The 18355-nt window shown below is 37.9% G+C and overlaps 1 protein-coding gene across 1 annotated transcript in view; it reads right to left on the bottom strand.

Moving 5' to 3' along the window:
• Positions 1-4296: 4296 nt before the first annotated feature.
• LOC124352962 overlaps positions 4297-18355 on the bottom strand; it is a 35309-nt gene continuing 21250 nt past the window's right edge. Inside the window, exon 2 of the mRNA XM_046802719.1 lies at positions 4297-6243. Coding sequence (XP_046658675.1) covers positions 4327-6216 — 1890 coding nt within the window. The 5' untranslated portion in view covers positions 6217-6243 and the 3' untranslated portion in view covers positions 4297-4326. The remainder of the gene's footprint in view (positions 6244-18355) is intronic.

An 18355-nucleotide genomic window follows, 5' to 3' on the forward strand; every position in this document is an offset into this window, starting at 1 on the left:
GATTGGCGTCTGTTCAAAACAAGACAAATAATAAGAACACAACTATAGATATAAAAAATGTTCAGAATATCAACTATTTAGTAATTTTTAGCAGTTCCAAAGGTACTTTCATATACGAAATCTGTCATTGTATAAGTGTGTACGATCACTTTAGAGTATGATACACTCATGGTGTATACATGATATACAAGAAAAACACTCATTTGTATTTCATACATTAACAAATTCATTTTGCAACTGTGCCATATCTTCAAGGTAAACTCATATGCAAAACCTCAAGAGGTTTTTTTATGATACATAATGTCTCATGTAGATTAATAGAATAGTACACAAGTAAAATGTGGAAAGTTTAATTTTCATTCCACCCTTATCAAAAAGCGTCCATCCAGGTTTCTTTCTTGAAAATTATGTATGAAGGGTGCGGCTAATAGACACTAATGCATTACCCAGTGATTGTATAAGTATATGTGTATTTTCAGTTTCATTTAACTAAATCAATAATTAAAGAGGCCGTTTTGGTACGATGTATCTCTAAACTGTATATATATGTGTGTGTGTGTGTGTGTGTGTGTGTGTGTGTGTGTGTGTGTGTGTGTGTGTGTGTGTGTGTGTGTGTGTGTGTGTGTGTGTGTGTGTGTGTGTGTGTGTGTGTGTGTGTGTGTGTGTGTGTGTGTGTGTGTGTGTGTGTGTGTGTGTGTGTGTGTGTGTGTGTGTGTGTGTGTGTGTGTGTGTGTGTGTGTGTGTGTGTGTGTGTGTGTGTGTGTGTGTGTGTGTGTGTGTGTGTGTGTGTGTGTGTGTGTGTGTTTAGACTTAATGCCCAAAACAAAAACTCAAAAATTTACTTGAATAACATATAACAATACACATTTCATCGGCTGAGCTTTAACGATGCCTATAACTTGTGAGATTGGAAAGAATGTATTTGTCAGTTTATCTGTCTGTTTATCTGTATATCTGTCCTACAACGAACTAACCTACAAACTTAAAATTGTGCCATGAAGCTATTATGATGAACACTGTTAAATTTAACAGTGCTACATGGGAATTGGGTAAACGTTACCGAATATGTTTAGACTACATTGGTCATATGGGTAATCGTGATAGAAACGGGAAAATATTAACATAAATAAAAAAAAAAAAAACTCAATACACCTATAAGAGATTCAAATATGTAACATATTAACACATGTAACCTATATAATATGTGTTGAGATACCACACTGACATGAAACCCCATTAACTTAAAAAAAATTTGAATGTATTATCTGGAAGATAGGCCAAGAAAGATATTTTCATATGAAGCCTTGACATTTTGCATTAATGTTCATTTATACAAGAACGAGTTCTGTGTTAGGTAATTTTCGCGTCAAACTCTATTTTGTATGATTGTCTGTCTGTTTGTCCACAGCTTATCTTCAAAATGAAATGAGACATATATTTGACATTTTTTATGCAACCTCAGCGAATCCTGTTACTTGATCAAAATAATGTCAATAGATGAATTGAATCGAATAATAAGTTATCACGGTAAGTATATAAAAACGGAATCTCAGGTAAAACTATTTAATTACTGACACGCTAATAAAATGAAAATTAATAAAACTCAATTTTCTTTGGTTGTAATATGTAGTATTGCAAAACATATCATTTATGAAGTTGTAAAATAAAGCATACAGTTTCCTGGAGGTATCCTGCATGAAAAAGAAGTTGAAATGAATTATTATTATTACAGAATTTATCATATCACTAAAAGTTACTCACGGATTGCCTTGCAATTTCGTATGCTTTACATATGCTCGAGTACTACTTGTTCGAGTGAATTATATTTCCAACGCCGACGTAGCCTTGTTGGCACGAGAAAGAAAATCTGTCAAAATTGTAATATCGTAACATTAAATATGGCCATTGTAATTTAATGTTGCCTTAGCATTTTTTTCTTCCATAATTTTGTCTTCTATCCCGATCAAGAAAATATGTATACAGGGCAAGGAAAAGCTTATTTCTCTCAAGATAACTAAGATTGGTTTTATAACCGACTTTATTTAAGCTTATAGTAAGTTAGTTAGTGACTTTGTCCTTTATATTAGCGTCACAGTACTGACCAAGCACAGGATAATTAACATATTTTGCTAAAATTTAAAGTTTATTTTCACAAAAACTTGTATTATCTTATCTGGATATTTTCTTACTCAGTGCTAAACAGCGGTTGCAGAAAATGTAGAGATAAGTGATGCTACTATCAATCTCTCAGTATGTTTTCAAGACTATAAATGTAACAAAATTGAAAATATTGATTAAACTATATAGTTAACACACAAAATATTTTATTAAATTTAACAGGTCTTTGAATATATTTCCTTGCTATAATACAACTTCAGAGACCAATATGAAAGGACTAGCCTTGATAGTGAAAGAATTTATGATGTAATATGATGGAGCACTATAATATTTTTTCAAACAGGAATAGACGTATCAGGTACATATTATTTCAGTATCCAAGATTGAGATACTTTCACAGTTGAGAGGTATCAGCTGTTTGTTTGTTAATCCCGGTTTTTGCAAGCGTACCTTTAAAGTAGTCGTGCACCCTTCTACGTTGATGAATTAGTTGAAGAAGTACCTTTGGAATTGCTATAAGAATTGCAAATTAGTTAGCATCTTGTTAATGTTTCATAAGTGATGCAAAATAGCAACCTTTCAACTAACAAAATCAACCGCCGTCTCCAACTCGTTCCGAGCGGTAGAATTCTACCGGGATCCGTACCGATGTTATCTTTTATGCTGTCGTGTTTTTGTCAAACGCGATGTTTAGAATAATTTTCTTGATCGGAACAGAGTTGGTGTTGTTTAAACTGTTAACTATGAAAACCGACATGGAGTTTGCTTACGGTATGCATGCACCTATTTCTGTGTACCCGATCCGTCAGGATTGCTTGTTTTTTTTTCTTTCCTCAACCGGATGGTATATAAGCGGCGTGACCGTGGAATTATTTCTGTTACCATGGCAGAACTACTGAGGTTAGAAAGTCTGGTCTTCTGTCAATATGGCAGAACACATTTCTGAAAGCACAGCCGCAAACACTCTTACACGAGGCCAAATGTCCGACGAGACTCAGAGGAGGAGCGAAATGGACAACGGAGCTGATAGTCTGCCCGGGGCCGCCTCTGCCAAGCCGCCACCAGGTGCCCACCACGCCGAAAGAGGTGGAGGAGTGTTGGGACTGAGGATCGCGCACCACAAGAGCACAGTTACCAGTAAGCGTGGCAGAACTACTGACCTTCGATACTTTCGTGTTCTCTCAGTATGACAGAACAAATTTCTTCCGGCTCAGCCGCAAGCATATATACGAAGTATAGAAAAACTGGATACGACACCATTACCTGTTCGGTAATAAAGAACGTTTATTATCGAACAGGATGACGGGACAAAGAAAACTACCCGTCATGCCTTTTGTGCCGCTCGTATCGGAGAACATATATCAGATGCAGGGAAACACTATGCCAAAGAGCGCTAAGTGTTTTCTAGATCTGACCGGAGCACGCCCCAACTCCGTGTACGTGGTGGAGGTAGATTTCATAACACTACCTCGATAGAAGGGATTGTACTGTCAGAATGATTGGATATTATTAAACCGTGTTTTAAATAGTTCACTGTCTCGTTTTATTATATCTCCCTCGTTACCTTTTTGGGCATAAATTATTCTTACAGAGAAACCAATCTCAATACGACACTATAAGTTATCAGCTATCAGTGTTGCAGATTACCAGTATATTATAAACTATAGTGCACACGTATATGTACTACTTGTAGTAATAAAGAACATTTATTATTATACAGAACAAATGAGTAAAACTAAACATAAAATTATTCCATTTTATTACTCTGGAATGACCACTTCCACTACTCGAAAATACTCAGTAGTAGGTAGAGTTATACTGAGAATCTTGTAACATATTAATGGGTTCTCCTTACATTCTACTTCTTTGATATAATTTACGTTCAGCAATTTCTGTTCGTTGGCTACCTGGGATATATAAATCCATCCCCTCGATTAATGGGTTCATTCTATTTCTTTGGTATACTTTTCGTTCAGCAATTTCTGTCCATCGGTTACCCGTTCATCGGATATATAAATATATTCTCTTGCAGTGAAACCTTTCGTTATATGTGTGTATATCTCAGTTATTTTATGATTTAAAACATGAAATGTATTAATCAATATATTACGCGCATTTTTATAAAATATGGCATTCTAAGGAAGGAGTATAGCACACAGGTCAATGAAAAAGTAGTAGTTGTACAAAAGAATATTTATTAAACATACGTTAAAACTTAAGTGGTGCTCGTCCAAATTCTATCCCTTTGGGTTTTAACACTTCCGCCGAAGCTTCGACGGCGGCTTGCTGTTGGCCTTCTCGAAGAGTGTCCGTATGATGTTGTACAAATGTAACGGGAGTGGACACCTGTGCTGTCCCTATCTCTGCTCTCTGATCATACAGGCCAGGGGGTAGTTCCAACAGATGCATTGATTCTCCGAGTTGGAGTTGATTCGCCATCGCGTAGTTCGCGGCCATGATGCCGTTTCCCGCCAACGCCTCGTCCGTGGTGATGCCGAAGCACATCCACGTGAACAGTTCACTGGCATTCAGGGCCTGAGCCAAGAACTGCTGGTGCACTTTCATGAAATGGCCCATGTGCTTGGCGTACGTGTTGATGAATCTCATGCTTGACGAGACGATGTCGTCGGCGCCTTTGGCGTTGGCGTTGTTAATTGTGTTGGTCTTCTCGAAGAGAGTTTGGACGTTGTTGTACATCCGTAGAGAGGTGGACGCCTGCGTCTCCACGTCGGTCCACACTCTCATGGACGATGGCATAATGAGTGATTCGGCTTTCGTGTTGATCAAATCGGCCCCCGATTTCAGCTCGTAGCGGTCGTGCAACACTCGCACGTACTGCTCGCAACGACTGCCGTCCACGTACTGCTTGAGAGGAGACGTCTTGTCGACGGACGACTGGGTGAGGTACTTGCTCAAGTCGAGGCCGTTGCACTGGACCCTGTAGAATTCTCCCAATTTCTTTAGTAGTCTCAGCTCCAGATACCGGCCGCTGATGAACATGGGGTTCTCCAGTGACACCACCAGTGGTTCGGGATCGATCTCGTGCAGCTCCTCCGCGATCTCTTTCAGCGCCTTGCGGAACACCAGGTCCAGGGACATTTTCTGCGGATCCCGTTTGCAGCCGGGTTGCAATGCGTGAGTCAGTGACCTCTCGCGAAGATGTAGGTTGTGGTACAGCGTCTGGTAGTCGTAGCCGAACGATTGCGCTTTGCCACAGAACAGGTAGTTGTGGGGGTCGAAGGTCGGGTAGTCGGGACTCACGTAGATTATAGACCTGGTCGCCTCGACGAGCTCACAGTTTTTGACGGTATTCACCAATGTCTTCATGGCCATGATGGTCTTGGTGCACAGCTGCTTGCCTCGCAAGGTATCTAGCAGGCAACTCTCCAGATCGAGCGGCGGCCTCGGGCGCCTGTGAGTGGTGGTGGACACCGACGACATGTCGGAGACGAGCGATGCGGCTCTCGGGGCGGGATCCGGTCTGCGGTTCTGCATCGTCTCGAACAGCTCATTGGTCACAATGTCGGTCGCTTTCGGTGGATGCTGCGGGCGGGTCGGCGGTTGCTGTGGGCGGGTTCCTTTTGAAGTGGTCTGTTTCGGAGTGTTCGCACCGGTCCTTACAGCCTTGTCTCTGCAACGACGTTTGTCGGAAGACTCCCGGGGACGCGTCGGTGAGACTGCGGGAGACCGGGCCGAGGACCTCGACCGGCTCTTACATCTCTCGTGCGAACGCTGATTCTTCCGTTTGGGTGAGGGCGATCTCTCAGCCGACGACGACGAAGAGGAAGACAAAGAACGAGCTTTGGACGAACGCTTTTTCTTCTTTCCGTTTCTATCTTTCTCTCGATCGTCCGAAGGAGCGACCGGCGACTGGAACTCTTCTCCCTTGTCCGACTGTTCGTCGTCGTTGACGGTCGCGGGCGGGGGGTCGTTTCTAGAAATCCTTTTTGCGGAAACAGGCATCCGCTTCCCACCGTGTGGTCGTGGAGATGGTTTATCAAACTGGTGGCTCTGACTGGACGAGGACGGTTGTTGATAGTCTCCCGTTATGGTAAAGAGGTTTTGTTCCATGTCATCGTTTGTGAAACCCGAGGTCATGGCAACCACTCGAGGGATGTACTGCTCCTGCAAAAGAATACAATATTTTAATATACGGCAAAACAGTCTATATGCATTCAGGATAATTTCGTCTACAGTGTAATTCACGATACCGTGTTGTGACAAACAGTTAAATAAAAACCAGGCGCAACCTAAAATCAGGTGGCGAAACTAGTTTGATTGCAGCCCCAGATGCAAGTTCCTTTACCCTGGGATACTGCTTGTTCGCTACATACGGCCATTGTACAATCTCTCTCCAATTAGAGAAAGATATATGATATACTAGGTTAATGTAAGGTTAATCATCCTGTCTAAAATAGACGGAATTTTCTAATTTTTTAATGTTTTATAATCAATGGATTTATTTAATAACTTATGATGTTATGAACTTGTTTCACTGTTTGTTATTTTTCTTTGGTCATTATTAGTTTCAAACTTAGTAAAAATTGTCTAAAATCTAATCATTTTCAATCACCTGGTAATTGGTAAACTTACACACTAATGTATAAAATTTGGCAAAACGACCTGGTTAAATGTTAACACTAACCAATGATGACATCTTTTGGGTTTACATTTTACAATGTTTTGATTGTCAAATATTATGTACAAACAATTCAATTAGGGCTAACTACAAGATCTAGGCTCACATCTTACATACTTTCAATTAATTTATTGTTACTTTTTTAGGACGTTAAAATAAGACTCACTTCTTTATGTAACTTTTTTACATTTATTTTACCATTCTATTCAGTGGACATATAAATGATGTAAGAAGCTCCTTGGCTTGCTATAATGTTTAATTTTATGCTAAACATTGAAACCATATAGACATTTTTTTAATTGAGGGTACTTTAATTCCCTACTACCCACTTCCCTGACAAAGCCCGACGGCTCATTGTTTCCTAGAACCGACTAGCTAACCTTTATAACATCTAAAGACCGAGCTCTCTCATGTTTCAAATACTAATTACACTAAGGTCAACACATACTAGTAATTGGAACATAGCAATTTTCTTAAGTAGTCTCATAATTATTTTTAGTTTGGAAAAAGACCTTTCCACTTACGCCATTGCCACAGTTCCACGGGTAATAGTAAGAAACAATTATGAATGCAGTACATACGTTTGGCACACTTTGATGAAATAAAGCTTATAATTTCAATCAATAGATAATCAGCCCAGCATGGCTTGATTTGTGCTTTATTTTATTTATTCTTCTGATGTCGTCTTTTGACTATATATTCTAAAGCCAAATGACTTCCGTTAACTAAAGCATCGAGTTCCCGCATCAGATTCATATTTTTTACAAAAGTCAGAGGCTGACTGTACGAGTTTTGTTTCGTCCAGAAACCGTAAACCAAATTATCTGGGTTTAAAAAAAACTGAACGTGAGTCAGTTAATACATAAGACATAGAATTTTAAACCTTTCGTTTTAACATGTGAAAATTAAAATATCAACAGCTCTCACAAATAACCCCTAACTTTAAAAGCCAATGCCACAGGAATCACTAAACCTCATAGTCACTAGAAAAGTTCGTCAAAAAAAGTCCCTTTACTTTTACTTTTACGTTTGGAGGTCATTATGACGAATCATATATTCCACTTTAGCAGGCTAACCTCCTGGCTTTGATCTAGGACATCGTCGAATTCCTCCTCAGCAGAGAGGTCGTCACAGTAATTGGTAGGAACCCTTCTGAAGTGGAGATTCTTTTTGCATCGTCTAGATTAAACGTCGGGACCTCTTTTTTTTTTTTTTTTTTGTAGGGTTTTCGACCGTGATCTGGATTTCTTTTCTAAAAATTCAACCTTTTCAAACACTAACATCAAAACAAACTCCAAAAAGAAGTACATTTCCTTTATAAGACCAGAGTTGCTTCCTGCGAAATCATTGTTTCATTGCTTGAAGTCAAAATTATTTTTCGGATAGACCACTTCAGCACAGCGACAAAAATTTTACATTGGATTTGATAGTAAAGCTTCCGTACCTTGACGACCACCTAAGAAGGACAGCAGTTTTTTTATCAAGGTGTACACCTTGATAACACAGGAGTCGGTCAACTCTTTTAAAAACATTGCCATCTTGGTAGGCCATTGGCCGAAAAAATACATAAATACTGTTTATTTGTATCATAGAATTAGATGAATTCTTCTGAAATCCGATATCACACTGTCGTTTAAAACTAAATTTAAATTGTGGACCAAGCACAAATTGGACATACTCAGCGGTTAGGAGACTTTGATTTTATTTCTGGTCTGCAAGTCCTGTGTAAATTCCATTCATGACAGAAGGCGCCATCATAGCCTTGACCTCGCAACTTAGCCAAAGATATTTTCTTTTGCTTCTATAAATTTCATACTACAAGATCCTCTAGTCCTTCGGCTGACTGGTCTAGTACTTGCCCCAAAGCCTAAAAAGGCGAATTCCAATTTAATCTCAAGCTGATTTAGGTCTGGTTGTATAAAACCATATCTTAGCTTAAGAATTATTGGATAACTGATCAAATTTTCGAAATGTCTTGTGTAGTTATCTAAAATGAAGAAAAAAAATTGGAGGACTGTTTGAACATCAGTCAATTATTTTCACATACAAAATCTGATGAGATGTCAAATGAATAAGCTCGTTTTTGAATTGAAGGGCATAAGTTATTTTTACCCTACTACACAATCTTTCGTTTTTCCAGGTGATATTTCTTTAAAATGGGTCGTATCTAGAAAGGAGAATCAATAATATTCATGAAAATTTCCTTGACTCACTCCTTATACATTTTTTTTATGCTCTCAGATCGTGACCTCTAAGAGCTAAGAATTACAGGTTGACAATTGGTTATGATACACATCCAAAATTCTCTTTATTACTTCAAACCCAGTTTATCTTTCTCTTTGATCGATAGAAAAGAGGTTTTGATATCATCTATTATTTTTTCTTATTTCACATATGCGAATACATGCATTTAATATGGCACTTAACTCAACTTCGTGGTCCTTTTAATTTTTGTTGACAGAATTTCCTTCCAATCATTAATTATTACCCAGTAGAACCCATGTCATTGTTAAAGTTTTTTATCAAGTCCCTGTTAGCCAAACAGCCAACATGGTTTCCATCACAATACACGCCCATTTAAAGACGAGAGTAACAAAGCGCAAAAGCGGCTAAAAATTTATTTGACCAGTTTTCGTTTCGGAAACATAATAATCTTTCGAAAAAGGATCTATTTGTTTTTAATGTCCATTAGTGGTAATGGCCCTTATGCGGTACTAACACGGTTCGGAGTTCAAAAATCCGAGATTTCAAATTCATCATTGGTTAAATATCTTCTGAGAAAAAGAAGCTATGTCTGTACTCTCTACTCCAACCATCATTGCAGATTATACCAAAAGACAAATCAGTATTATCTGTACTGAGAAATACTTCCGCCAGTTGCTGAATGTAGAAGGAGGCGCAGTATATTGTAATATTTAAATCAGCAGACTTAACTCACATTTGGTGGACCGTTCTGAACGTTTGGTTTATCGGCAAGAACATTCAATTTCGAACGATTAATCATTCTGACGGTGGATATTTTACCCCCCAAGAGCCCCACATTCATGTCTCACCAACACTATCGGTCCACCTGATTGACTTCTTGAGAGGTATCATCAAAGCAAAATCCCGTTTTTTTTTTAAAATTCATTTTCTTCCTTCTTGTTTTCTTTTTCGGAACGTCGGCACCACTAGGTCCTTTTGTTTCCGTCCCATTTTCGTTCAATCACAAACGAATCATAACTAGAAATCCATTAAAAACGCACAAATTTATACGGTAAAAAACGGTCCACCTTGATTTAAATTGTATAACAAATACACAGACACAATACACACTACTGAAAACCGCACAATCGAACTAACCAAGGAACCCGACTGACAGTGACAAGCAGGTGTTGACCAAGTCGGTGTGAGTGCGCAGCGGCCACACCCTTCCCCCGCCGAGACTTGGACTAGCCCAGAGCACCCGGCACACGAGAGGGGATGGGGGGGGCCCCCCCCGGGGGGGGGGGGCCCGGCCTACTTACAATGCCGCATGAACCTTAGATGCGCATCCGGCGAGACTTGAGTGGACTAGGTTTACTCAATAATTTCATTTTTTCAAAATATACTCAACAATGAGAAAAATTTTAAATAGTGTATTAATAGTTCATATCTATTGTACTGTTAGAATAAACATAATACAACTCGGTGTCAAATGTTTTGTTACCCACAAATTTAGGCTTCCCAATATAAAAAAAAACACTTTTTTGCGCCCTATCTAGGGCCTGCGCCCCCCTGAATCCTGCGCCCCAATGCAAACCGCATATGGTTGCGATTGGCGTTAGTTACGCCACCAGCGTTAGACAGCCATTGTTGTTTAGCAAAGTTCTGGTAGTGAATGTGCCTAGGTTTAGTGAGTCAATGGGCTTATATATTTTGAGACACGGGATCGAATCATGCTCATTTTTCTCCCTCGCAAAGCAATCAAAAAGGAAAAAAATGGTTGAGAAGGTTTCTTAAAAAGTATCCCAAACATTCCGTAAAAGAAACCCTTCAGGAACACGATTGGCTAGAATAAAAGGATTTTTAGTCCAGAGATGTTAATTTGTTTTTTGAGCTATATGTGAAGCTTGAACCTTTCATTTTAAAATTATCAGCAATCCCATCATACTAAGTATAATGTTGAACCGGGAACTGGTAATTCAACGATGTGTGCGAACACAAGCGAGTTTAAAAAGTAATAACTCTAAAAGTTAAAAGAAATTTAGCAAACTTGAATTCCAACTGAATGGGCGACAACTGATTGCAGTTAATTGCCTGCAATGTTTCATGTATTCCCTCCTTTGATTCTTTGGCCAAGAAAAAAACGCAATAGATGAACGTGATGGAAATGACATTCACTTCTGGTTCAATTGCTGCTTCAAGGTTGGATTCAGAACCGACTATTTTTGGGTATGTAGTTAAATCACTATTGGAAATCAAACACTAAAACCGTCCTAAATGATGTCCTAATACTTCTTTTTGCTTGAACGGCCCAACAACTCCTGTACACAATGAAAGTGTATCATCCCGACACTTTTTTGTTTTTGTATATGACATGTTTAATCTTTAAAAAAATAATTGATTTTAGTTTTTAATTTTTATGTATTCATGTTTTTTTTATTATTATTTAAATTTGCAATAATACATTTTGAACCAAAATCAATACCATCTAAAATATTTACTAAACTCGGTAAAACATTAGGGGTCCTCATATTAGGGAACTCTTTTTCACAAGGCGTTTTTGACTTATTTTTAGAATATAATAAATAAAACATAAAGATCGGCTTAAATGTTTTTTAATCTAAAGAGGTTAGTATTATTTTTTTTAACAAAAAAATCTTTGGAAGATAATATATTAATTTAAACAAACTCACCAAATGAACATTAAAAGTTTTTTATATTTGTGAGGCCTTCGTACTCAATGAGTACATCATCGGACTCACACAAACTGAATAAAAGTAAATAAAACAATAGTAACCATAATGGGTAACGTTTTTGAAATATTTTTTTGTATATTATTTCGTTTCATACTTTAAGAAGAGATGAATTTGTACGGTCATTTCTTTCTAAATGAGCAATTCCGTATGGGACATTAATTTAAGAATTTGCTGTTTGATGAACTGCGTAGACCTCATGACTTGTTTGCGTGCGAAAGGGCACACAGGTGGTGAGGGGAAGTTCCGCTCCGCGATTTGGGCCAAATAGGTCGTATGCCTAGCAAACCGCAACCGTACTATTCAATGATGTTTTGTGTAACGGGGGCGCCACGGAAAGTCACTGCGCTAGCGCTGGTATACAACGCTCAGTAGCGTACTAGTTTAGTTTGTGAGAATTGGCGTCGGTGGCGTAAAAGAGGACAGACTGTGCATAGTGAAGCAAGAGAAGTGATAAGGAGGAGTGATAAAGTAAGTGTGAGACGAAGAAGCGAGAACTGGTAATTTGCAGCACATAATTAAACAGAGCAATTTGCGCTGAGTCAAGAATTACCAACTTGTGTTGTTTTTCGGTGAGGTGACAATTTCTAGCAATTAGATATGAAGGAGATTGCAGCCTGGCGAGACACCTTTAAACTACGCCTGGTTAAGAAAAAAGGCCGAGTACTCCGGAGGAGAAGAAATTTCATATGGATGATTTTGACAGAAAGAGTCCGTTCGAGAATGTGGTGGAGTGACTTTTATTTAGTGAGGAAGAAATTGCCCACTGTTTCCCTAAACTGTTAATTGCTTTTAAAAGAAAAAAAACTTGAACTTCCCTTGGGAAAGAAGAAACCCTTACGAAGACTCCTGCACTAAATGGGATTTTAAAGTGGAAACGGTGTAACCAAACTAAGAAAAATTCTATATCGAGCGGCTAGACATAGTTATAATTGGCGTGCTCCGTTATTTGAGAGATATCCAAACGGTTTCCGAACCATTAAAAAAGAACCAAATATTTTTACAATTGAATGAGACCATGGTGTGGACTAAGAATTTGAACATTCGGGAAGGTGCCTGGAGTAAGTGATGAAGTGCCTGGTGTGGTTTGACGAACACAAGTTCCATCCCCCCAACATGACTAACTGATTGTTGTAAACGCGGGTTTTCTTACAGATGGATTTCTTAAAGTGTGCTGCTTTAATTTTTAGGGCAGGTAAAAGCGACGGGGATTACTACGGACAAAATGAATGGTAATGAATTTTTGAGAAATGGCTGAAGAAACACTCCCTGCCTAACCTTCCAGAAAAAAAGTGTTTATTGTAATGGACAATGCACGACCCTATCATTGCCATCAAGAAAAATAAGAGCCAACAAAGTACGCTTGGAAAAAGGAAATGATTAGACCTGGCTGCAGAGTTAAACAACATACAATGCTCAGCAGGATATGAAGAAAGTTTCAGTGTACGAGCTGATAAAAAAGCACAAACCTAAAGGAAAAGATGTATCGCGAATCGACCGTGGCGTTTGAAGAGGCGAGGCCATGCGGTTCTCAGATTACCCACCCTACATGTGTGAATTTTAAACCCAATTGGAGGCTGTGCCTTGGGCTAAAATCAAGAGATAGTGGTGAAAGGAAACAACATAAGAGTAGACCTGTCACTAACGAAACTGGAAGAGGACAACACGAGAAAGCGCAAAGTTTTCTGTTAGCAAGATTCGACCTGGGAAGGCTTCACAAAAACCCCAAACACCTTGAAGCTAGAAAAAACACTTACTGGGGAACAGGACGGCTTGATTGGAAAGATGCCATCGACAAATTCCGTGAATTGAGTTTGGGGTCGGAATGGACAGCAGTGACAGTGAAGTGTCCAATGACAATGAGGAAAGAAACTATCTGACATGTGAACTGGCTCAAACCTCTTTCCAAGTACAAGTGATGATTAAAATTGTAAGTCGTAAAAATAGCACATTATTTATTTTCCTGTCTGGTTTTCCCATTGTTTTAATGTTTAGAAATCAAATAGAAATCAACTTCCCTGCAAATATCAACTTGTAACTTTTTAACATTAAAACAATGTATGTATTATTCGGCAAAATTACCGTACTGTAAAATTTACCACTTCTCTCACTTCAGTGTTTATAAAATATTTAACAAACATACTCTGGTTTATTATAGTTTTTTTTAATTATACATCCAACTATTATAATATATTAATCAACAATATTTATTATATAATGTATTATCAATATATTTCATGTATTTTCACCAACTTATTCTGGTTTTTATGTTTACAGAATAATAATAAAAGTGTCAATTATGAAATTGTGTTTTCCCTATTGCCAATTACCAAGTATCAAAGTGTTCATCATGAAGTTTTTACTCCAGAAATAAAACCTATTTATTTAAAAAAAAATAAAGTGTGTTGGAATAGGCTACAAATAGTGTAATAGTGAATAATATATTGAATAATTTGATTTCTTGCATATGAGAGGTATATTCAGAGGTTGGGCTGTCAATGTTGACAGAAACCGATGTTTTCGGTTGGGGTCCGTAGAACGGTGACGTGAGAAGCGCCCCAATCAAAGGGCTGCCGCAATTCCTCTCCGCGCCGCAACTCAATGCAGAGTGTCTTAGCAATACAATGGGCCCGCATTGAAACCATTTGAGAATGCACAGACAGTTACTGGAGTAAAACTGAGTTGTGGGACAGCGCGCTGCTCAGTAGTGTCCCCAACATTCAAACTGAAACCGTATCAGTCCCGGCCATAGTAACATCGCAGATAACCTAAGACTTGAGATGGACCTAGTTAATCATATTTTTCATTTCAAATATAACTCATCATCAAAAGAATATTTTATTATATAGTGGTATTAATAGTTCATATTTACCTATTGTACTGTTAGAATAACGAATACAACTCGGTGGTTCAAATGTTGTGTTACGCACAGAAATTTAGCTTCAATTAAAAAAAAACACTTTTGGTTGCCCTTCTAGGGCCTGCGCCCACCCTGAAGGCCCTGCGCCCTCAATGTAACCGCAATTGGTTGCATTGGCGTTAGTTACGCTACCGCCTAATAATACTGTCGGTTTGTATCGCATAACTCTTCCTCTAGATTTATACAACGCGTTGAAACTAATCGATGTCGTTTATTTCAGCGTGTCGAGACATAAAAAAGGACTTTTATGAACAGGCTTTTTGTAGTTGGTGAGTATGTTATGAACTATTCATATATTTTGCATGAGCATTACGTACACGAAATTAATTGTTAATTGATGTCTCAGAATAATTTTGAAAAAACCAGCTTGGGAAAAATATTTTTATAATATAATTTTGCTCTCCACGTCTTAAAGTTTGTATGCATATTGCATCCTATTTAAGTGTTTTTCAAATTAATATTAATATAAAATGGAAAAAATTTGCGCCCGCGAGTTATTAATGATTTATTACGAAGTCTATATGAGGAATAAGATGAGGATCTGAACTGATTAATAGTTCTTTTATGGTCATAAAACTTATTTTATTTGTCTTAAAATATGTCCAAGTTAGGTTGGCATCTTAAAATATGTTTCTAGAATAACAATTATATTTTCTATGTATTTTTACAGAATGGATTCTGACGATGAACACCGGAATAAGAGAAAGAAACTCTAGGGATACAGCCTTCACGATTTGGAGAATTTAAGAGAGAGCGAGGCTGACACGTTCTTGTTTAATATTACTGATGATATGGCCGAAAATTCTTTGCATGGAGGTGACAGCGAAGCAGATGATGAGATTGAATTTTCACGGCAACCATCCACAGTGAAATCTTCAACTTATACTGAAATATTATACTCAGTCAAGAGACATCTGTCTTCGAGAAAAACACGCAGATGACATGTATACTCTGAAAGATAAACACTGGTCTCTCAGAAAAGCTCAGTACTGCTGTGAGTTGCAATGTTTTATGCGTCCCATTACCTAAGTTGACGGTCGTGCATGCGTGTTGTGCGGATGTTACAGCTACTGTAGTTGTTTGTGTCGTAGTTACATGGGTGACCTTTATTCCCCGACAACCGTTTCGTTGACGCTGCACGGAATGAGCAGATACTGTTGCGAGCGGTGCTGTTGTCTGCTTAAAGAAGATGGTGACTTCGGAAATGGACAACGGAGCTGATAGTCTGCCCGGGGTCGCCTCCGCCAAGCCGCCACCAGGTGCCCACCACGCCGAAAGAGGTGGAGGAGTGTTGGGACTGAGGACCACAAGAGCACAGTTACCAGTGAGCGTAGCAGAACTACTTACATTAGATACTTTGGTTTTCTCTCAGTATGACAGAACACATTTCTTCCGGCTCAGCCGCAAGCATATACACAAAGAGAAGTGTCCAACGAAACTCCGATGAGCCTGCGCGTTTGCAGTCGCGACAAAAAACACGGTGTCGTAAAAGTCCCGCACGTAATTTATGTCCGCGTTCGTCGCGTACAAACATCGCAGTAACGTGTCAGCCTCCGCGTGTGGATCGTTGTACCGTTCCACACCGTTCGGTAGTCGTACTGCCGCCGGTCGCCGTGGCCGGACCGCCAGAGACGCTGCTAAAAAATCCCAACTTTTCCTTTTTCGACTGCGCTTGTGCCAAACGCTGATACTGGCCACCACTCCTCCCAACGCGACCAACGAGTAAGCATCGTGCACAGCTTCAACGCGCGACAATGCGTTCTTCAGAGCCAACTGCGAGTAGCCGTTCACGGAATGCGCTCCGCAACGTTCACAGCGTACAAACGACAGATTATTGTACGCCAAAATGACAGCGTTGAACAATTGAAATAAAAACTTCTCAGGTCTTGTGGTCAGCCAGTACGTGTGATAAAATAATTAAATTCATGGTTCAAGGTAATTAAGTACAACAATTAATTTAATAAACTAAATATAAATTGGTTGGTCAAGAAAAGGTATTTATACGAATTTATTAACCATTTCACAGACTATACATCAAACAAAATAAATCAAATTTCCCAAATAAATTGTTTTTATGTGCTTATGATTCTAGTTTGTGTAAATACTGATTACAATAGGGGAAATTGCATTCAATGAAGATGCAATTTAAAAAGGTCTAAAAAGTACTAAAATCCACAAAAGAATGTTGGAAGTGTACATGAATAATTATTACTATTTATTAGATGACTTTGAATAATGCTCCTCCAATAGCCATTTTGAAACTTTCATGATCATTCAGGCAAGCAAAGTAACTATATAAAATAGTAAACAAATTCTTCTTATAAGATATGTTGTAAACAACCAAAAGACTTTGTAGTATGAGTCATAAAATATTTATATTAATATTGTGAATTGGTTATGTATATTTTGATAAAAAATTACTGATCACTGGGAATCCTTAGAACAATGCCCCAAAAGATTTTCTTCTAAGTCTTTAAAAGTGTAATTTCAGTATTAACATCATACAAAACCATATTATGAGTCCAGAGTTAAAAACTACAATGTAAGTAAAAAATTGTGGTTATCAATTTATAGGTTTTTAAAGGTTAATGCAAAGATATAAAAGGATTAACAGTTTTCCTTATCCGAATTGTTAATTAAACTTAACAAAACTATAAGAAATAAATGCAAAAAATACCAAATACAAATTTCCTTATCCGAATTGTTAACCCTTTCGGTCATGCATTTTTGTTTTACATGAGCAATTTTTGAAACTTGGATAAATGAATAACCTATTTTTTAATGATTTTTAGTGCAATCAGAAAATGGTTATCCCTCATAGTTTTATATATAACATGTCCATTAAAATGATCAAAATTACGCAGGGGTATAAAATACTATGTAAAAACAATGTTATAATTTTTTTTATGTATAACTATGGGTTTACACTCATGTAATTAAGAACATTTATTTTTGTAAGTGAAATTCTTTAAAACATTTCTTATTTCGAGTTATGCATAAATGGACTTTGCATTTTCCACACAAAAAAGTGAGTCTTCTTATTGTATTTTTCATTCTTGCACCGTTTTCCATCTCGGTTGTCATCAAACTCTGGTATGAGGTTTTAATTTGCCCCGACGTACATGTATAAGTAAGTCACGTTAGTTCACCTCAGCAGTACATTTTATACTTAGCTATATAGAAATTATTATTGTAAGCATAACATTTCTTTATCAATATTTCACATTAACAATGGGTAAACAATAACCTTGATAAATAATACATGTATAGTCTATTATACTAAATTTACAATTTATTCTTTTAAATAATTTACTTGAAATTTATGCGTTATTACAAATTATTTCCTAATGCTTAATTCTAAACATTTTTTTAATTTTATAGAATTATTTATCAAGTGTGTTACTAATGTTGCAAAGTCTCACGGTCTTCTTTTTAATAGTAACATTATGTTACCTGAGGAAGGTACGAAATTGCGCCTGTTCAGGCGACTTGTGCCGAACGTACAAAATCCTCAGCTAGAGGCCGTGAGAAACGAGGCGGTCCCTGACCTTGAGCAGAGAAAGCAGTTAGAACCGGATTTTCAGTGGTGGGGACGGCAGACGCTTAGTTCGCTGCTATCTCTTTCGCAGTAAACATCGTGCCATACGCGCTTTACTAAAAACATTATTTTCTCGTGATATATACGGGTTGTGTGAAGTGCCAATTTCATAGTATTTAAGTACCGTAAGTTTAGTAAAACGT

The sequence above is a fragment of the Homalodisca vitripennis genome, chromosome 1 (genome assembly GCF_021130785.1).
Source record: "Homalodisca vitripennis isolate AUS2020 chromosome 1, UT_GWSS_2.1, whole genome shotgun sequence".
Taxonomy (NCBI): Eukaryota; Metazoa; Arthropoda; class Insecta; order Hemiptera; family Cicadellidae; genus Homalodisca; species Homalodisca vitripennis.